The sequence below is a fragment of the Sebastes fasciatus genome, assembly GCF_043250625.1.
Source record: "Sebastes fasciatus isolate fSebFas1 chromosome 22 unlocalized genomic scaffold, fSebFas1.pri SUPER_22_unloc_2, whole genome shotgun sequence".
In the NCBI taxonomy this organism is placed as follows: domain Eukaryota; kingdom Metazoa; phylum Chordata; class Actinopteri; order Perciformes; family Sebastidae; genus Sebastes; species Sebastes fasciatus.
The window spans coordinates 6,813-29,451 of record NW_027428135.1 but is presented as its reverse complement, the minus strand read 5'-3'; the positions used below and the strand labels follow the sequence as shown (position 1 = coordinate 29,451).

Sequence of the window (22,639 nt, the reverse complement as noted above, 5' to 3'; positions counted from 1 at the left end):
TTCTCTTCTTAGTTCTTTTGGAAACACAAATCCTGTTTGCTGCTCAACTTGCTCAGATCATGTCAAGTCAAACCTTATTTGTATAGCACGTTTAAAAAACAACCGCAGTTGACCAAAGTGCTGAAAATGTACATAATAAAAATGAATACAAAGCAAACAACAATAAGAACGGAGTAAAAACAATGACCATAATGTGCACATAACAGCAGTGAAAGAGCCGCAGCACAACAGTTAATAAACTTAATCAAACGCCAGCGAGAAGAGGTGAGTCTTTAGCAGCGACTTAAATGATTCTACGGTCTGAGCAGTTTGTATTCTGCCAGTCACGGGTTTCCACTGACGAAGCCTCAGGTCCTGGCCCACGCTCTGGCCATATACAACCTCCGCCACCAGGACGCACTTAAGACCGCGCTTGGCCAGACGTGGTGGATAAACTTTAGGGAGCGGCACCACCATCGCCTTACAGCCCGGACCCCAGACATCATTGACCGTGGGAGGGCATCCTGTGCCAAGAGGGGGGCCATCGAGGAGTATTTCAGGCTCCTCACCACCTCCCGCCCCAGCCGCAGAAAAACAGTGCCCCTCGGGGCTGCTCCAGCCACCAGCTCCGGCCTTTCCAACGCCGGTCCCTCAGCCTCTTGTGCCTCCCATGGTCCCCGGCTGCCTGCCACCACCAACACACCAGCGAGCCTGCCTGCTGAGGGACATTACCACCTTCCCCCATCTCCTGGTCAGCAAGTCTCTGGTAAAGCATACCTATTTTACATTTGAATTAATGTAAATATCAAAATTGATTTACTATTGTGATGTATAGACATTATTAGGAGTATGCATTTTAATGTTGTAATAATAAAATAGGATTATTCTTTAGTGCCTTCAACATCAACCGCAGCAGGCCTCCGAGGGTCCCAAGCTCCTTCCTCTCCCTCCCACTGTAAATGCTTTATATAAACTGTAAAACAGAAAGCAACATTTTAACATGTTGGTATCATGAGCCATGATGAAGAGTAAGCAAAACATGTAAGGCTTTGTCTCTTATTTATACAGACTCTCAAGACCGGACAACAACCCTGTCATCAAGCTCCTCGTCCTCGCCTGCTGGACCCACGACATCCACCGGTAGTTTACTTATTGTTAACAGTCTTTGCATGCCAGCCCATAAGATCAGACAATTTTCTTACATATATATATTTTTTTCTGTGAGTAGGTCACACCACTGAAGAAATGGAGCAGATGGTTCGGTGGTGTGGCCGGTGCAGGGAACCTGACCCTCCGGAGAGTTCGGAGGGATTGGTGTCGTGGGTCTAGTGCCACACATGGTTTCACACCGACACTGTTAAAAAAATCCTCACAGGTACTGCATTTAGCATAAAACAATATGCTCCAATCATAACATGTCAAACTGCAGCCCAACAGGCAACAACAGCTGTCAGTGTGTCAGTGAGCTGACTTGACTATGACTTGCCCCAAACTGCATGTGGTTATCATAAAGTGAGCATGTCTGTAAAGGGGAGACTCGTTTGTACCCATTTTCCATAGAATTATAGTGAAAGTAAATGATTCAACTTTTAGCTGCAGAGGACTCCCTGGAACGCTTCGTTTTAGCGCATTTCAGCGAAATAGCGTTGCTAGGCAACAGCTTTGGTCCATGTTTGCTTCCTGTCAGCTGATGTCATTCACATACACTGCGACTGGAACTCAACCGAGACACATTTAGAATGTTTACGTTCAAAACTGTATAATGGTCTAAAGCTGTTACTAGGGCAACATTGCTTACTATTGGTCAAAGCTGTACTTTATGACATCATCAGACTGTTGATGATGTCTTAAAGGACAACTTTAAGACATCATCAGCTTCAAAGGAAGCTGTGAAGCCGTGAATGCAGCTGTAGGTCAAATATTGGACACACTTTAAAACTGTTTTTTCAGCACTCTTAAGAAAACTGTACTTTCAGCACTCTAAGAGAGCAGAAAATGGGTTCCACGGTATCTACAGAGATTGAGAGCATGGCTTCAAGCCAAGAGCAGACAGATACTACTGACCAAGACAATGTAGTAGGAAGAGCAGTTGATCAACAAGAGCAGACAGATCCTACTGACCAAGACCATGCAGTAGGAGGAGCAGTCGACCAACAAGAGCAGACAGATCCTAATGACCAAGACAATGATCCTACTGACCAAGACCATGCAGTAGGAGGAGCAGTCGACCAACAAGAGCAGACAGATCCTACTGACCAAGACAATGTAGTAGGAAGAGCAGTTGATCAACAAGAGCAGACAGATCCTACTGACCAAGACCATGCAGTAGGAGGAGCAGTTGACCAACAAGAGCAGACTGATCCTACTGACCAAGACAATGATCCTACTGACCAAGACAATGTAGTAGGAAGAGCAGTTGATCAACAAGAGCAGACAGATCCTACTGACCAAGACAATGCAGTAGGAGGAGCAGTTGACCAACAAGAGCAGACTGATCCTAATGACCAAGACAATGATCCTACTGACCAAGACAATGCAGTAGGAGGAGTTGACCAACAAGAGCAGACAGATATTACTGACCAAGACCATGCAGTAGGAGGAGCAGTTGACCAACAAGAGCAGACTGATCCTAATGACCAAGACAATGATCCTACTGACCAAGACCATGCAGTAGGAGGAGCAGTTGACCAACAAGAGCAGACTGATCCTACTGACCAAGACAATGCAGTAGGAGGAGCAGTCGACCAACAAGAGCAGACAGATATTACTGACCAAGACAATGCAGTAGGAGGAGCAGTTGACCAACCACCTGATGACCTGCAACACCGTGAGAGTCAGGAAAAAGAACTAATGGAGCTCCGTGAAAATGTCCAAACTCAAAGAGGTTTGATTGCAAAGTGCAATGCTCTGAATTTGGCCAAAGAGGCCATTGAGAAAGACTTGAGACAAGAAATTCAGGAGCTAAAGAATACGCTGACGCTGTACAAAGCAGAGCACCTGAGAGCAAATGAGGCTCTGCAGCAAGAGATTGAGGAGCTCCACAAAAGGCTGTCTTCGGAGGAAAGGTGTGATGCAAAGAGGGACACAATTGAAGCCATGAGGCTCCAAAATGACACAATGAGAGAGGAGTTCGAGGAGCTCGAGAAGAATCGTCAAACTATGAAAGCTTTGGATGAAGTCTTCGCTGCACATCGGGCAGAGGAAGAGGCGATTAGCCAGGTAAACGACGAACTCCAACAACGTATTCAGGACGTGCGCAAAGACATCCGTAATGAAAAGTCTTTGCAGGAAATGGATAACACGGTGACAGCATCATATGTGGTCCTCAGAAAACAAAGTGACGCACTGAAACAACAACTCACGGAGCAAACCAAAAAGTATGACGGACTGAAAGTTCGGGAAGTCATGTGGAAGGAGAGGAAGAGCAGCATGGACTTATTGAGCAGACAAAATGATAACATCGAACAACAAGTTCAGGCGATTACAAGAAAGGTCCAGAACAAAGAAAACTTGGAGAAGAAAAACAGGCACATTAAATCAGAAGAAAAAGTCGTCTCGACCAGAAATACAGAGCTTCTCAAAATACGTGGAAAGCTCTACTCAAAGCTTCTATGTATCGGCGAACCTGAAGACGATTGCCAAACTGTGGCAGACGAGATAGAAGCCGTGAGAGAGTTCAATCAGAATCTCCAAGAAGAAATCCAGGAGCTCAACGAGGAGGTCATAAACAAAACTGCTTTGCAAGCAAAATATAAATCAATGAAAGCAGAGAAAAAGGTTCGAACTCACCAAAATGGCAACCTGCATAAAGAACTTCAGGAGCTGCAGAAAACGATTGCAAAGGAAGACGCTTTGAAAGACAGGAATGCTATCCTTGCAGAAGAAAATGAATTAGTGCGTGATCAAAACCTCTTAGTTGACTACGAGATCCAGGCGCTCTACAGCAGACTCCAAAGTGAGAAAGTATTGGAGGCCACACATCATTTGCTGAAGGTGCAAAAAAATGCCATGAGACAGCAAAATGATTCACTTCGACGAGAGAGCCGGATGCTCCATAAAAAGTTGAGAAGACAAGAAACTTTACAAGATCAGTGCAAAGCGACGAACGCGGAGAAAGAGAACATCAGCCGAGAGCGTGACATCCTACAACAACAAATCCAGCTGCTGAACAGCATGTGAGGAGCTGTGTTGTGGGTTTACTCCGGGGGCTCCGGTTTCCTTCCACAAAAATGCTGAAACAAAAACATGACAGTGCTGTCATGTTTTTGTTTCAGCATTTTTGTGCTCTCCATAACGGTGTATTGATGTGGATGAAATGATTTCTCACCTCATCTCACCTCTTTGTTGTGGATTTACTCCCGGTGCTCCGGTTACCTCTCACAAAAAAAGCTGAAATATGACAGTTGTGTCATACCCTCGAACACCGTGGTGGACACCGGTGGTCAGGGAAGCCGTCCGACTGAAGAAGGAGGCCTTCCGGGATGTGTTATCTCGCAGGACTCCGGAGGCAGTTGCAAGGTACCGACAGGCCCGAAGAGCAGCAGCCACTGCCGTGACGGAGGCAAAGGAGGGGCTGTCTTGGATGACACGTCTCTTCAACATTGCGTGGAAGTCGGTGACTGTGCCTAAGGAGCGGCAGACCGGGGTGGTGATTCCCCTGTTCAAAAAGGGGGACCAGAGAGTGTGTGCCATTACAGGGGTATCACACTACTCAGCCTCCCTGGTAAAGTCTACTCCAAGGTGCTGGAAAGGAGGGTTCGACCGATAGTCAAACCTCGGATCGAAGAGGAACAATGCGGATTCCGTCCCGGCCGTGGAACAACGGACCAGCTCTTCACTCTCGCAAGGATCCCGGAGGGGGCCTGGGAGTACGCCTATCCAGTCTACATGTGTTTTGTGGACTTGGAGAAGGCTTTTTGCAGATTATGTGGTCCTGTTGGCATCATCGGTCTGTGACCTCCAGCACTCACTGGATCGGTTCACAGCCGAGTGTGAATTGTGAATTTCACCTCTCTGTTGTGGGTTTACTCCAGGTCCTCTGGTTTCCTCCCACAACAACAAATTCAACAGATAAACAGCTCGTGAGGAGCTGAACAAAAAATAAATGAACAATTATTTTAAAAATTACCTTAATTGTTTTTGTCTTGACATGTCTTAGTTTATATATAATATATTTAATAATAATATGATATATTATACATATTAATAATATATTATATATTTGTATTAACTTATCTGCTGTCCTTCACCGACCTCTGTTTGTCATTTTTACTGATCTGTGATTGACATGTAACATTTTGGATGTTTGTCTGGATGTTGTCTGTGTGTTTGTGACAGTGTAAGCTGTGAATTGAATTGCCCTTCTTGGGATCAATAAAATTGTCTGAATCTGAATCTGAATTTACTACTTATATTTTATTTGAATGTCCGAATTCTGGGTGTGATTTTATGGTAAAAAAGTTTTTTAAACATTTTTAAAAACGTAATTGTAACGTAAATTGAAACAAAAACAAAACTACTTGGTTTAGTTAAAAAACAAAAACATGATTTTGCTTGAACTAGGGCTGTCAAAGTTAATGCGATAACGCGTTAACACAAATACATTTTAACGCCACCAATATCTTTTACGCAAAAATTAACACTGATGCTGAGCTAAATAATTTGCTTTCTTGTTTATCCGTGTCAAAACTGACTAACAAAATGAAACTATATATTTGTTACCCATTTTTAAAGGTTTGGTAAGGTACATTTTGAACAGATAAAAAATGTGTTATGTTAACGTTACGATTTTTTCTTTTCCCAAAGATTTTGGTGAGAAACTGTTAAATACGTTAACGTCTCTGCTTCCTTATCACGGATCAGCGGTCTGTCCTTCAATATGGTGGGATTCAATCAATTATTATTATTATTAAATTATTAAAGTCAGCTTTATTTATCTAGCCAAATCAAAGCAATCATGGCACTTTTTATATAGACCAGGGGTCAGCAACCTTTACTATCAGAAGAGCCATTTTAGGCAAAAACCCCCCCAAAAAATGAAAAATGAAAAATGGTTATTTTTAACATTTTTATTTATCATTCTTGTAGGTTTATGGTGATTCTTACATTCTGCAGTTGAAACAATCTGTAGCCTAAATACACTGATTAATTTTTTTTAAACAATTTCAGTCAACCAAAATATGCGTCATCCTTTATCCTTTAATTTTGCTCAACCTCAGTAGCTCAAAAGGCCAGCTATGGATTCTAAATCCCAAAAAAGAAAAGTCTAGGAGGAAAATAGAGGAATTTAATCGTGCATGGACAGATTCGACAACAAAAAAAGTCATTGAAAGACATTTCCAGAACAAGCACACTGGATTTTCTTAAAAGCCAGCATGAGATGTTTCTTCCGTGTCCTGCCACTCATTTGCACCTGGGTCCTCACTGCATTAGACTCAATAGGCCGTGTTACCTTCAATACAATGCTCAAATGTTTTGCGGCTCCAAACAGATTCTTTTTTTAGTTTTATTGTATTTGACCTAAAATGGCTCTTTTGATAGTATAGGTTGCTTACCTCTGCGTTACGTTAAACCGCGTCTACTGTTACCATTTGTTCATTAACGAAGAGGCATTTGTTCATTATTATTATTAAAGAGGCATTTTATTTCATATTATTATGTCGATGGGAAGTGGTTTTCAGTCTTCTGCCTGATCGACTAAAGTCTTTCCGAACTTTCAGATCGTTGTACTTTTTGGTGATCTCCACGAGTTGTTTTTTTGATGCCGTCACCTTGTTATTAATTTCCTGCCAAGCCTTTTCATTCGGGAGGTCTTTGCACATGTCCTGAATACTTTGTTTGAGATCAGTTTTCTGGGTAATCGCCTCTTTCTCTGCCGTCAGTGCATCGAAGACTTCAACCAAAGCTTTTGAAGTTTAACGATTCTTCTCGAACTCCGCGAGCTCCTTGAGCGTCTCTCTCAATATGTCATTTTGAAGCCTCATGGCTTCAATTGTGTCCCTCTTTGCATCACACCTTTCCTCCAAAGGCAGCCTTTCGTAGAGCTCCTCATTCTCTTGCTGCAGAGCCTCATTTTGCTGGCTCGCAGCAAGGTGCTCTGCTTTTTACAGCGTCAGCGTGTTCTTTAGCTCCTGATTTTGTTGTCTCAAAGTCTCATCGTCTTGCTCAATTGCCTCTTTGGGCAAATTCAGATCATTACACTTTGCATCCAAACCTCTTTGAGTTTGGACATTTTCACGGAGCTCCATTAGTTCTTTTTCCTGATCCTGACTCTCACGGTGTTGCAGGTCATCAAGTAGCGTCACCGTTTCCTAAACCGGACGTCGCTCGCCGCTATTGTCCTAAACCGGACTTATCCGGTGTGACGCATTTTCCGTTTTTTTCGCGGTCTTTTCCTTCGGAGATCCCAACTGAAATGTAAGTAGAATCACTTATACATATCCAAGTATCTATGTGTCAAATTTAATCTATATGTATGGACTTTTACATGTTGAATTCCTACAGGAAAGTGACTTTGATGAGATAAAGCAGTAAGAACACTTAAGTTGCGCTCGGGCGGCGATCTGTCCCCCTGAAAAGTGTGTCTGTGTTTTCACTGTACTGCTAATATGAGATAGCTTATGAGTGCAGTTCGTAGCTGGCTTTACCCTGCTTTGTCTAGCCAATGAAGATAGAGGATCATGTGTGACATCATCTGTTGTCAAGTGAAGAGTGGCAGAAATGTTGGATGTCTGAAAAAAAAGCGGGAAAAGACGAACAAAGGATCCCGTAGCGTTAGTGAAGGCAGGCGGCTGTTTTGTTTGTGTGTTTAGCTCTGAAACATGATGCAGACATAAATAAAATTAAAATAAAAAAATTAAATGCTTTTTCTTGTTCATAAGCCAGGCTACATGAAGTATATGTATGCATAATGATCCAATAAATAATGCAAATAATGTGTGTGTGTGAGAGAGAGTGACTGACTGTCTCTACATGTGTTGAAAGCTTATGATTGGAAATATTAGTTATAGATTAACCTCCAATATATATATTTATATATATAAATATACATATATATCTATATATATATATTCATATATATGTAGCCCGGTGTAAAACAGTCAGGGACTAAAACAAGTTTGCCTAATAAAGTTAGGTGGATAAATGCAGTAAAGCAATTAAACTATATACAAATATATGTGTATATATATACATTTATATAAATAATGTAAATGTTTTATTTGTGAAGAAATGTGTTGAGAATAATTTGGACTGTTTTATATTTAGTGGCTGACCAGGAACGAATAGAGACATGAAGTGAAATAAATAGACAACAAGTCAACAAACAACCAGGTTCCTCTGGAGTTTAGTTTATAGACTCGTTGTCTCTCCGTCTGTTTCTCCTGATCCTGACTTCACTCTGGATGGGTTATTTATTTTAACTAGTCATGTGAATGTCATAGAGACGACTCCTCGTTTCCTCTTTTTTTGTATCAAGATTGTGCAACAGCTCTGAAGCAACTTAAATTAGTTTCTCTGTCTAGTTTTTCTAACTATTGAATATAAAAACACTTCCTAGTGTCCTAGTGTTGTCATAGTAGTGTCCTAGTGGTGTCATAGTAGTGTCCTAGTGGTGTCCTAGTGGTGTCCTAGTAGTGTCCTAGTAGTGTCATAGTAGTGTCCTAGTGGTGTCATAGTAGTGTCCTAGTGGTGTCATAGTAGTGTCCTAGTGGTGTCATAGTAGTGTCCTAGTGGTGTCATAGTAGTGTCCTAGTGGTGTCATAGTAGTGTCCTAGTGGTGTCATAGTAGTGTCCTAGTGGTGTCCTAGTGGTGTCCTAGTAGTGTCCTAGTGGTGTCATAGTAGTGTCCTAGTAGTGTCCTAGTGGTGTCCTAGTGGTGTCCTAGTGGTGTCCTAGTAGTGTCCTAGTGGTGTCATAGTAGTGTCCTAGTAGTGTGCTAGTGGTGTCATAGTAGTGTCCTAGTAGTGTCCTAGTGGTGTCCTAGTAGTGTCCTAGTAGTGTCCTAGTGGTGTCATAGTAGTGTCCTAGTGGTGTCCTAGTGGTGTCCTAGTAGTGTCCTAGTGGTGTCCTAGTAGTGTCCTAGTAGTGTCCTAGTAGTGTCCTAGTGGTGTCCTCGTAGTGTCCTAGTGGTGTCCTAGTAGTGTCCTAGTAGTGTCCTCGTCCTTTAGTGTCGCTCCTCTAGTCTGTGTTGAGCGTAAAATCAAAAGCTGACCAGAAACTTCGTTAACCATCGAGGAGAAATCTAGTTGGTGAAATAGTTTTCCTCTCTAACCCCCTACTCTGACTGCAGAAACACAACATGGAGGTTAAACCATTAATGCATGATGATCACAGATAATACAGCCTTTAAATAGTCCACACAATAACAGGAATATAACAACAATCATTGGAGACGAGTATAGATTAGTCTGATGACATTTTATTGAAGGTTTGATCTAATGAGGAGTCAGTTGTTTGGTGAGAGTGTTCAACACTGTTGATCTCAAAGCAGAACTTCCTCATTCTTCCTCAGTTGTAAATATGTAATCTACTAAAGTGGCTCCATCTTGTGTCAGAAGTACATTAGTGTTCCTGTCTTGGTGTCAGTCCACTGGTCAGTCATGTGTAATCAGTAGCACAGAGGAAGAAGTCCTGTGAGGACTAAAGACAGACTGTAGATTGTCTCTGTTCTACCTGTAATAACTGAACTTGTATCTGATGTGTTTCTGTCTCCTCTCACAGGATGAAGATGATCTGCAGCATCCTGCTGCTCCTCAGTCTGACCTCCTGTGTCTCTGGTTAGTTGACCTTCACTTTATTATCCACAAACACTAAATACACTTTCAGACAAACATCTCTAGATGGAGTTTGACATGTTCAAGTTGTCAGTTTGTCTGCTGCTCACTTTCCCTCTCTGTCTCCTCTACAGGAGCATTTGTAGTGAATGTGACACAGACCTCCTATCAGGCAGAGGAGAACCACAACATCACACTGGAGTGGATGTTCACAACCAGAACCAGCAGTTCCTCCAAATCACTTTTTATCGTCTGTGAACTGTTAGCTGATCTCAAGACATCAGTCCTGTTTCATCTCCATGAAGGTGTTGAGTCCCCAGAGTCTCAGGATGAACAGTTTACAGGACGAGTCCGGTGGGACAAAGACGTCCTCAGAGACGGACGACTCAGACTTCACATGTCCAGACTCAGGATTAATGACTCTGGTGTGTACCGGTGTGACGTGCAGACAGGTGATGGTAGTGGCTCTGAGATATGTCACCTCGATGTCACAGGTGAGTGTATTCAGTAGAAGTCAGTCAGTGAAACCAGACTAAGAGTCTACAGCCCTGCTAGTGCTAAACACATCTTAGTTTAGCATGTTAGCATGCTGCAGGGGTCATACTAGTTAGTATAAAGTAGTCTCAGCTTCATCCCTGCTGGAGCTGTACCAAAGAACACATATTACTAAGAAGTGAAAGTCAACTGGTCGTTCCATTACAACGTCAGCTCCCAGCAGCAGAGCTACGCTTCCGCCATTTTGGACTGAAAGCGACTACCAGACGCAGTAAAACGTACGTCATGGCTACCGCTGATGAAGACTAGGATCATATTTAGTCTTTCTTTTGTCAGTCTGCTGGATTTATTTAGTTTCCTGTTTCAGTAAAATGGTTCCACTTCAGACAATCACACACATTTTATTTTCTGTCCTTTACAGCAGATTATTATTACGATTATGACTACGAAGGTACATGGAGCTCACAACCAGAGAGTCGGGGAAGGATCACCCTCTACGTTGGACTGGGACTAACAGCTCTACTGGTTCTCTGCTTTGCCTTGCTTCTTAAATTTACTGTTGAAAGAGGAAACATCTATAGAGCTGTAAAGATGATGAGTTTCTCAGAGAAACAACTCATCACGACTAACCAAGTGACAACCTCCAGTGCTGAGATAAGGTTGTGTCTAGAAGGTAACCCCCAAGCTGCAAAAACATGCGTAAACTCTTGCGAGACTCAGTGCCCGACGACCTATCCTAACCTCAACCATTCAAGGTCAATGCCTAACCTCAACTATTCAAGGTCAATGCATAACCTCAACTATTCAAGGTCAATGCCTAACCTCAATCATTCAAGGTCAATGCATAACCTCAACCATTCAAGGTCAATGCATAACCTCAACCATTCAAGGTCAATGCATAACCTCAACCATTCAAGTTCAATGTTTAACAGCATCAATTTTTAGGTATTTCTCAGAGCTGGACACATCACATTAGTCTCTCGTGTAGATTTATTGTCTCCAGACACACTTTATAAACCCATACGGCTGCAGTGCAGTGCCACAGTATGTTTGAATAGCTTCCGCTCCCTTCTGACGTAATTACAGATATCTGCACCGTCATTTCACCTCAAAACTGTAATTCAAGATATCTGTAATTTTTACTATCCGTCACTACAGTTTTAGATATTTACAACGTCATTTTGACTAGTCAGAATTTAATTGTGACTCCATCAAGATCCTCTAAAATCTGTAAACTGTTATATTTGTTTCACTCATCATCACTGTATGAAGAGTTCATCATTAAGATTTAGCTGTAAGTTGGTTCAGTTTTCCCTCCAGCTGTTATCAATCATGTGTTTTATGTTCTCTGTTTACTGATGGATATTGTTACCTTGCACTGAATATCCTAATGTTAACTTTATAATGTGTTCATATATATAAATGTAGTGATTCCTTCACTATGGCCCTTTAGAGTTTTTCAGATTTTAATCTGTGACATGTTTATTTTTTATGGTTTTCATAACTTGTTCTTATACTAAATGTCCTGACTGCATCACTACAGTAACGTTCATTTTCTACATGTTCCGTTTTTAATTTCTATAACATTTTTAAGACATTTTAATTAATTTTCATCAAGCCTTGTGCATCATTGGACATATTGATATACTGTAAAAACAGAAAGAAAAAAAGATTTAAGATTTTTTCTACACCCTAAAAAATTTAGCCAGCAACCGGAGATGTCTTCATAAACACAAAACAATATAACATATGTTGTTGTTTATGACAGATATTGTAATTCTAATGTCTAAAGACTTCATCATCATTTTATGTGTCTCAACATTGAGACCACAGTTGTGGGACATGAAGACAAAGTGATGTTTGGACCCATAAAATGCTCCATAAACTTTATTTATTATTCATTATGTCAAGATGGGTAAAAACACTGCATATATTTTTGAACAAAAAAAATGTTTTTAGTTTATCTTAAGATGTTTTATTGCACATTTGTTTGAGTTAAGTCTATCTTAAGTTCTAATGAATATTTGCTTCAGTTATGTTTATGTTACGATGTTATAATTTATATTTGTTTTGAGCTAAGTCTATATCTTAAGATGTTATAATGAATGTTTGTTTCAGCTCAGTTTATTTGAAGTTGTTCTAATGATTATTTGAGGACACTAGATTTTAAAAATGATCCAACCTAAAAACCCAGCCCTTTGCAGTGAAAGCAGCACGAGCTCCAAAACTCCTTAACTCTAGTGAGAAAGTCTGTAACACCGTCAGTCCGTCGGTTCAGGCCTCCCTCCAAATCATCATCCTGAGTGTAAACATCTCACTAAGTGTGTTTCACCGGTGTTTCCGGGTTGACTCGGTGTGTGTCTGACTGTGTCATGGTAGGTGTGTTGCTCAGGACCAAAGGAAGCTCAGTGTGAAGCTGTTTGTGTGAGCGGTTCTCTAGAAACAACACAGCAACAACACAGGCCAAGCATTCGAACCGCTCCAGGTGTATTCAAGATATTCAGATTAGAATAATGTGTGGTAGAAACTGTTTGATATCAGTGAGTGAATGTGTAAAATATAATATAAATGTATATTTTTGTATGAATTTCTATACCAGAATAAATCTGTGCACCAGATGACACCAGTATTTTCCTGTGTTTCTTTCTTCACTGCTCAACAGCCTGTTTGTTTGATGATAACCACTGAGTATTAAATATTATATTTACTCGAGATTGGGAGCAAAACGTACCTCAATTTTCCCCCGGGGATCAATCATTTATTATCATTTTCAACCTGAACAGAGGAGGAGGAGGAAGAGGAGGAGGAGGAGGAAGAGGAGGAGGAGGAGGAGGAGGAAGAGGAGGAAGAGGAGGAGGAGGAGGAGGAGGAGGAAGAGGAGGAAGAGAAGGAAGAGGAGGAAGAGGAGCAGCAGAGTAGACAGATGCAATTTCTCATTTCTCAGTTGGCTTCCACGGTTGGTTGTTGCTCAGCAGAGTCTCGTAGTTTGGTCCTGTATGACAGAAGAGACACAAGGTTATGTGAAGGTCATTGTATTCGTCCATTAAAATGACCATTTGACAGAATTCAAATCCTCTTTTATGTGAGCAATGACTGGTGTGTATTCAAATCAAATAAAGAGATTTAGCCCAGAGCTCCTGTCTGTGTTGCTTCATTCAAATATGAGCCTGCAGATAAAAGATTACGTTGTTGGACAACTAATATTAATACTAATGAAACCATCGAGCTTCACGTCTAATATCTATGTTTGTTTTGCCTCTTTGTTGAACATATTTAAGGATATTATATTAAGGATTTGATTAATTGTTCTGAGGGAAAAAGCTGCTATTAAACTTGTAGTACTGAAAAAGACCACTAGATGTCATGTTAACATTTATCTCTAGATTTATCTCAAAGAATGTAATTTTCTGATCTGCCTCACAAAGTGAAGTCAGTCATTCAATCTGATAATCCAGTAGTCATATCTGGACTGCAGGAGATGAATACATGACTCAGTTTATTGGCCAAATGCCATATTATTAGAGAAAGTAAAGCACCCTGTTGACTTTCTATCTGATAACAGAGAACACCGTGTGACAGACACACAGAGAGCTGCTCGCTCGTCTGCAAACACGTTAGTAGCTCAAACATCCTGTAAGATTCACCTTTTGTGTTTTAACTGTTTATTTAAACTGTGTATTTAAACTGTGTTAGCCGGTATTTACTGCTGTTAACATGTGGCTGACAAACAGACAAACACATCAGATAAACAGGCCAACCTCCTGCAGGATTTGATCTTCAGATTTATTGTGACATTGTGATATGTGACAAGAGAACGCTCACAGTCTGTACTTTATGTACGTTTCCCAGTGTTTCTCTGTGTTTCCTGCCCTTTAGTCTCCTGTGTTGTCTCCCTATGTCTGTCTGTGTGTGGAGGTGCAGGTGGGCGTGGGCTTCCTTCCTCCTCCTCCTCCTCCTCCACCTCCTCCTCCTCCTCTCGGGCTGGCGCACCTGATGAGGATCATCCAATCAATTCACAACCACTGCAGTATATCAACCCTGGGATTCCTTCCATCCTCCACCTCACCTAGAGATCTATACAGAGAGCCATCCATAACCTTCCATGACCCAGTTAATCCATGAAGAACAATGGGCCACCAGAGGAACCAGAAGTCTGGACTACGAAACGAGTTCAACATCTCCAGGGTATCTCCTCGTTATCTGGCTTCACTAACCCCAACAACCGAGATCACACTAAGCGGTCCTACGAAGGTGGTCATCAACCCAGGGTTTCTCTGTCTGGCTGTGAGTGTTCACATGAACGGGGAGGTGTTTGCAGCATCTGACCAATCACAGACATGGACAAGTCTACTGTTAGCAGATAGACAGAGAGAAACATTTAACGAAGGAAGAGTAAACTATATTAGACAAATAGGAAAAAGTTAAACACTTAATCCAGACTAACAGTAACACAGTGGAAGCTGCCAGATGCAGGAAGAACAGCTGGAAAAAGAAAAAACTCCAGATGCGTAAATTAACAGATTTATTAATTTAACGGAACACTCAAAAGTCAGATATAGTTATCTAGATATAAATATATTTTAGGAGTGTAATAGATGCATAGATTACATTTCTGTTTACCCTATGATTAAAAGAATAAATATAAAAACATAATTCAAACACCGGCAACATAAATCCAGCTGTTCTTCCTGCATCTGTCAGTTTAACTGTGTTTTTTTAGTCCGATTATGACTGTAACTTCTTCATATGTGTTTCATATTGTAGCGACCCTGCAGGACTAACATAAGAGAGACACTTGGGGAGTTCATGGGGGGGAGATGTTGCCCTAGTTAAGCTGGATAGGTCAGGTTCATTAAGAGGGGAGGGCGCAGAGAGAGCAAAGGAGTGTGGGAGAAGAAGAAAGGCAGCAGGAGCACGCCACGTATGTTACGGAGTTTAGCTGATTAGCGAGTTTATGCTACCAGCCTTTTGTTGTTTTGGGCACTCTTCCAACCCCGGGGTTAGCCTGTATCATAGGGTAATAAAACCCGGTTCTCCGGTTAAACTTCAGCCACCTTGTCCTCATCATTTAGCTAGCTAGCCGTGCTACGGAGCCGCGAGCGCTACAATATTATCATATTATCACCCACTCTGTTACAGTCATAACCACACTAAAAACAACACAGTTTAAACTGACAGTTGCAGGAACTGTATGCTGTGGGTGTTTTTAAACTTCCTCTTGAGTCTGTTTCACACATCCGGAGGGGGGAGAGGGGGCAACTGAAAGAAGTGTGACATAGTCATACACGCCGTATTGTTATTACTGGGTATGGTTAGGTAAAATCCAGTCATTCGTTATATTTTTAAAAGCAACCATTCAAGGTCAATACCTAACCTTAACTCATCATCACTGAATGAAGAGTTCATCATTAAGATTTAGCTGTAAGTTGGTTCAGTTTTCCCTCCAGCTGTTATCAATCATGTGATTTACGTCCTCTGTTTACTGATGGATGTTGTTACTTTGCACTGAATCTCCTAATATTAACTTTATAATGTATTCATTCATATAAATGAAGTGATTCCTTCACTAGCATGGTCTGTTACGTTAGCTTTGACTCTCAGCATCTAATATTCATGAATTAAACCGTTATATTAATATATTGTTTAAATGTTACTGAGCTGTACGGTGAGAAGAAGAAGAAGAATAAAAGGTGATCTTCATCTTGTTGTTCTGGATCTTGAGGGTCACCTTTGTGGGCGGCCCAACCTGTCATCCATGTGCTCACCTGTTCACTTCTGTTTCCATGGAAACTAGATTTATTTGCCTTTGAATAAAACATTTACTATATTTTATTTGTATTTTTTCAGAAGTGTGGGACAGGCACATTTAGATGGAAAAAAATTATATAAATGATTTGTAAACAAATAAATAATGTTAATATGGTGTAAAGTAATATGAATATGAAACAGTTCATTTTATGTATCTCAACATTGAGACCACAGTTGTGGGACATGAAGAAAAAGTGATGTTTGGACCCATAAAATGCTCCATAAAGTTTATTAAATCACATTATTTATAATGTCAAGATGGGTAATAACACGGTGTATATATTTATCAAGCATTGCACTAAAAGTTTTAACATAAATCTAAAATGTCATTGCTGGGACTTAGAGATGCTCGTAGTGGCAGAAACACTCTGTTACTGTTGTGAACTGCTGAAAGATAAAGTCAAACATTCAGTTTTAGCAGTTTGATGAATAACACAACAAAGTAATATATGATAAATATTGAGTTAATTGTTGGAGTTATGGAGAAGGTGTAGGACTATATACTTCTTCCAACTTCTTTTCAGACATGTCATATTTATTTATGTTGATTATTTGTTTATTGTTCATTTTATTAGTTATTCTTGTTTTGTTTTTTACTTGTTACATGTTCCAAATAATTAATAAAATAACGAAATGGTTGTCACCGTCCACTCATATTAAACATGAATCACAATTAGTGTATGAGAATAATATGCAAGATCAGCATATAGTTTGTTATTATGAACAGCTGAATGGTGCGTCGTTTTAAATGCTGCAGGCTGCAAGGCATTATGGGATGTTATTCTCTCCTTTCCTTTGGTAAAGGATGCTCCAGTGTGTCCTCTGCTAAAGGAGATAAGAAAGGAAGCATTGAAGCTCCTTTCCTTTGGAGTTACTTTAGTGTCTTTATTATGCAATCAAACACAAAAAAAGAAATAGGTTTGAGAGCAAAACTTTTCACTGATATCAAAATATGTCTGCTTACAAATCCAAAACTCCCGCATTTGTAAATGAGTGCCCTCATTTATTGAGCATATCTAGTATTGAGTTCCCTCATTTCAGTAGTCTTATTTGCTTATACAAATGAGGGTCCGGAGGTTGACTGAAGGTTCGGTGTTTCTGTAATGAAACGTTCAGGGTCTGCTCAGTTAAACGAGTATCGGGCGATGGTAGATTATAACTATCATGCATTCAATGTAATCTTGTAAAATAGATTTTTTGGCGAGAACCTTGAATAAGTACAGTTGTTTGGAGGAGATGTTTTCACAGCAATATAAAATAGATAATAGAGAGGGAATGATGACCTGTTTAACTTCCTAACATGAACTCTGAGCACCTCATAATATAGAATTAAACATACTAATGCCAAGATTTATTTTAATCAATAAAAATACATTTATTAATTTCCTAATCATTAGAATTGTGTGTTGTTATGCGAATAACCACTAAAGATGACAATATCAAAGTAAAAGGATAATAATCAGAATTTTTGATGGTTTGAATTCTGCACAACATTGAATGAAAGCAGAACTCTGTTTATTTAAGTGTGAATTTGCAATAAAAATATTTTGTCACCTAAAATCTAGGAATAATTGTGATAAATAATTGTGATCTCAATATTGATCAAAATAATCGTGATTAGCATTTTGTCCATAATCGTGCAGCCCTACCACCTTATAGACCTTCGGTGCTTCATTGAGCTGTGGGGAGGGGAAGGTGTGAGACCAGACTGCATCAGACCAACAGTTTGCTGTGGAACTGAAAAGAGAAAGGCGAAGTCAACCTGAACAGAGGAGGAGGAGGAGAAGGAGGAGGAGGAGGAGGAGGAGAAGGAGGAGGAGGAGAAGGAGGAGGAGGAGGAGGAGGAGAAGGAGGAGGAGGAGGAGGAGGAGGAGGAGGAGAAGGAGGAGGAGGAGGAGGAGGAGAAGGAGAAGGAGGAGAAGGAGGAGAAGGAGGAGGAGGAGGAGGAGGAGGAGGAGGAGGAGGAGAAGGAGGAGGAGGAGGAGGAGGAGGAGGAGAAGGAGAAGGAGAAGGAGGAGGAGGAGGAGGAGGAGAAGGAGGAGGATATAAAGAATCTTTCAAAGGCGTGACTTCCACCGTTGGTTGTTGCTCAGCAGAGTCTCGTACTTTGGTCCTGTAGGACAGAAGAGACTCAAGGTAATGTAGAAATACTATAGTTGATATATTATATTAATCATGTAAAGGTTTTATTTTTTGTGAAGAAATGTGTTGAGAATAATTATGACTGTTTTATATTTGGTGGCTGACCAGGAACGAATAGAGACATGAAGTGAAATCAATAGACAACAAATCAACAAACAACCAGGTTCCTCTGGAGTTTAGTTTATAGACTCGTTGTCTCTCCGTCTGTTTCTCCTGATCCTGACTTCACTCTGGATGGGTTATTGATTTTAACTAGTCGTGTGAATGATACAGAGACGACTACTCGTTTCCTCTTTTTTGATGGCTTCTTTGCTGCAAGATTGTGCAACAGCTCTGCAGCAGCTTAAATTAGTTTCTCTGTCTAGTTTTTCTAACTATTGAATATAAAAACACTCCGTAGTGTCCTCGTGGTGTCCTCGTAGTAGTGATGGTGAGATGAAGTTTCATGAAGCACTGAAGCTCTCCAGCAAATTGGTTCACAAAACGCTTCATCTGGACTTCATGTGCTCATGAAACCACCTGTTGGTCAAAGAGTATAAAACAGACAGATGTGTTCCAGATGTGTGGCAGTGGTTTAACCGGGCACAGGGCAGTGGATGTGATTGTGTAACTAAAGGAAAATGATAGATGGGAGACATTATTCTGTATTTCAGCTTCGGGCGTCTTCAATGACGTCACTTGTCTAAAACCACACGAGCCTTGATAAGCGCTTCAGACAACTTCCTTTGTTAACTCGACACATCACTCTATTAGGCAACTTCCACACTGGTGTAACGTTTTCTAGGTCTGGTTGTGTTGCCACATCCAGTCAGTTTCAGCAAACATCTCGGTATGATTTAATGCAAAAGAGTGAAGGTATTAAAAACACATCACTACTTTACAGTTAAATAATCAACAATTATGTTATTCCAACAGGAGCAGTAAAGAATGCTTAGAACAACACAACAGTATAACATGAACTCAGTGGTGGAAAGTAACTAAGTACATTTACTCAAGTACTGTACTTAAGTACAGTTTTGCCCTACAGCCCTGTATTGGCCGCCACTACTACCAAGAGGTGTCCTAGTGGTGTCCTCGTCCTTTAGTGTCGCTCCTCTAGTCTCAACAACAATCACTGGAGACGAGTATAGAACGGTCTGATAACATTTTATTACACATTTTATTGAAGATTTGATCTTTGATGAGGAGTGAGTTGGAGATCTGATCAACACTGTTGATCTCAAAGCAGATCATACTTCCTGTTCTTCCTCAGTTGTAAAAATCTAACCTACTAAAGTGGCTCCACCTGGTGTCAGAAGTACATTAGTGTTCCTGTCTTGGTGTCAGTCCACTGGTCAGTCATGTGTAATCAGTAGCAGAGGAAGAAGTCCTGTGAGGACTAAAGACAGACTGTAGATTGTCTCTGTTCTACCTGTAATAACTGAACTTGTATCTGATGTGTTTCTGTCTCCTCTCACAGGATGAAGATGATCTGCAGCATCCTGCTGCTCCTCAGTCTGACCTCCTGTGTCTCTGGTTAGTTGACCTTCACTTTATTATCCACAAACACTAAATACACTTTCAGACAAACATCTCTAGATGGAGTTTGACATGTTCAAGTTGTCAGTTTGTCTGCTGATCACTTTCCCTCTCTGTCTCCTCTACAGGAGCATTTGTAGTGAATGTGACACAGACCTCCTATCAGGCAGAGGAGAACCAAGACATCACACTGGAGTGGATGTTCACAACCAGAACCAACAGTTCCTCCAACTCACTTTATATCAACTGTTACCTGTTTACTGAGCTCAAGACCTCAGTCCTGTTTCATTTCAATGAAGGTTTGGATGACTCAGAGTCTCAGGATGAACAGTTTGCAGGACGAGTCCGGTGGGACAAAGACGTCCTCAGAGACGGACGAATCAGACTTCACATGTCCAAACTCAGGATTAATGACTCTGGTGTGTACCGGTGTGACGTGCAGACAGGTGATGATAGTGGCTCTGAGATATGTCACCTCGATGTCACAGGTGAGTGTATTCAGTAGAAGTCAGTCAGTGAAACCAGACTAAGAGTCTACAGCCCTGCTAGTGCTAAACACATCTTAGTTTAGCATGTTAGCATGCTGCAGGGGTCATACTGGTTAGTATAAAAGTAGTCTCAGCTTCATCCCTGCTGGAGCTGTACCAAAGAACACATATTACTAAGAAGTGAAAGTCAACTGGTCGTTCCATTACAACGTCAGCTCCCAGCAGCAGAGCTACGCTTCCGCCATTTTGGACTGAAAGCGACTACCAGACGCAGTAAAACGTACGTCATGGCTACCGCTGATGAAGACTAGGATCATATTTAGTCTTTCTTTTGTCAGTCTGCTGGATTTATTTAGTTTCCTGTTTCAGTAAAATGGTTCCACTTCAGACAATCACACACATTTTATTTTCTGTCCTTTACAGCAGATTATTATTACGATTCTGACTACGAAGGTACATGGAGCTCACAACCAGAGAGTCGGGGAAGGATCACCCTCTACGTTGGACTGGGACTAACAGCTCTACTGGTTCTCTGCTTTGCCTTGCTTCTTAAATTTACTGTTGAAAGAGGAAACATCTATAGAGCTGTAAAGACGATGAGTTTCTCAGAGAAACAACTCATCACGACTAACCAAGTGACAACCTCCAGTGCTGAGATAAGGTTGTGTCTAGAAGGTAACCCCCAAGCTGCAAAAACATGCGTAAACTCTTGCGAGACTCAGTGCCCGACGACCTATCCTAACCTCAACCATTCAAGGTCAATGCCTAACCTCAACTATTCAAGGTCAATGCCTAACCTCAACTATTCAAGGTCAATGCATAACCTCAATCATTCAAGGTCAATGCATAACCTCAATCATTCAAGGTCAATGCATAACCTCAATCATTCAAGGTCAATGCATAACCTCAATCATTCAAGGTCAATGCATAACCTCAACCATTCAAGGTCAATGCCTAACCTCAACCATTCAAGGTCAATGCCTAACCTCAATCATTCAAGGTCAATGCATAACCTCAACCATTCAAGTTCAATGTTTAACAGCATCAATTTTTAGATATTTCTCAGAGCTGGACACATCACATTAGTCTCTCGTGTAGATTTATTGTCTCCAGACACACTTTATAAACCCATACGGCTGCAGTGCAGTGCCACAGTATGTTTGAATAGCTTCCGCTCCCTTCTGACGTAATTACAGATATCTGCACCGTCATTTCACCTCAAAACTGTAATTCAAGATATCTGTAATTTTTACTATCCGTAACTACAGTTTTAGATATCTACAATGTCATTTTGACTAGTCAGAATTTAATTGTGACTCCATCAAGATCCTCTAAAATCTGTAAACTGTTATATTTGTTTCACTCATCATCACTGTATGAAGAGTTCATCATTAAGATTTAGCTGTAAATTGGTTCAGTTTTCCCTCCAGCTGTTATCAATCATGTGATTTATGTTCTCTGTTTACTGATGGATATTGTTACCTTGCACTGAATATCCTAATGTTAACTTTATAATGTGTTCATATATATAAATGTAGTGATTCCTTCACTATGGCCCTTTAGAGTTTTTCAGATTTTAATCTGTAACATGTTCATTTTTTATGGTTTTCATCACTTGTTCTTATACTAAATGTCCTGACTGCATCACTACAGTAACGTTCATTTTCTACATGTTCCTTTTTTAATTTCTATAACATTTTTAAGACATTTAAATTAATTTCCATCAAGCCTTGTGCATCATTGGACATATTGATATACTGTAAAAACAGAAAGAAAAAAAGATTTCAAGATTTTTTCTACACCCTGAAAAATGTAGCCAGCAACCGGAGATGTCTTCATACACAAAACAATATAACATATGTTGTTGTTTATGACAGATATTGTAATTCTAATGTCTAAAGACTTCATCATCATTTTATGTATCTCAACATTGAGACCACAGTTGTGGGACATGAAGACAAAGTGATGTTTGGACCCATAAAATGCTCCATAAACTTTATTTATTATTCATTATGTCAAGATGGGTAAAAACACTGTGCATATATTTGAACAAAAAAATGTTTTTAGTTTATCTTAAGATGTTTTATTGCATATTTGTTTGAGTTAAGTCTATCTTAAGTTCTAATGAATATTTGCTTCAGTTACGTTTATCTTAAGATGTTATAATGAATATTTGTTTCAGCTCAGTTTATTTGAAGTTGTTCTAATGATTATTTGAGGACACTAGATTTTAAAAATGATCCAACCTAAAAACCCAGCCCTTTGCAGTGAAAGCAGCACGAGCTCCAAAAGTCCTTAACTCTAGTGAGAAAGTCTGTAACACCGTCAGTCCGTCGGTTCAGGCCTCCCTCCAAATCATCATCCTGAGTGTAGACATATCACTAAGTGTATTTCACCAGTGTTTCCAGGTTGACTCGGTGTGTGTCTGACTGTGTC

At 40.5% G+C, this 22,639-nt stretch overlaps 2 protein-coding genes across 16 annotated transcripts in view; one reads left to right on the top strand and one right to left on the bottom strand.

Moving 5' to 3' along the window:
• Positions 1–22,589, top strand: part of LOC141763618 (programmed cell death 1 ligand 1-like) — a 63,925-nt gene extending 41,336 nt beyond the window's left edge. For 3 of the 15 annotated variants that reach the window (XM_074628082.1, XM_074628077.1, XM_074628081.1), the window contains 4 exons: positions 9,700–9,755; positions 9,887–10,246; positions 10,669–12,198; positions 12,328–12,868. Coding sequence is in view for 8 of the 15 variants with exons in the window: in XM_074628077.1 (XP_074484178.1) it covers positions 9,701–9,755; positions 9,887–10,246; positions 10,669–11,192 (939 nt within the window). In the remaining 7 variants the exon portion in view is untranslated. The other 12 variants (XM_074628074.1, XM_074628076.1, XM_074628084.1 and 9 more) reach the window with 10 other exon arrangements.
• The window catches only part of LOC141763617 (T-lymphocyte activation antigen CD86-like), a 2,216-nt gene continuing 2,161 nt past the window's right edge, over positions 22,585–22,639 (bottom strand). The window contains exon 4 of the mRNA XM_074628073.1: positions 22,585–22,632. Within this exon, the coding sequence (XP_074484174.1) occupies positions 22,585–22,632 (48 nt within the window). The remainder of the gene's footprint in view (positions 22,633–22,639) is intronic.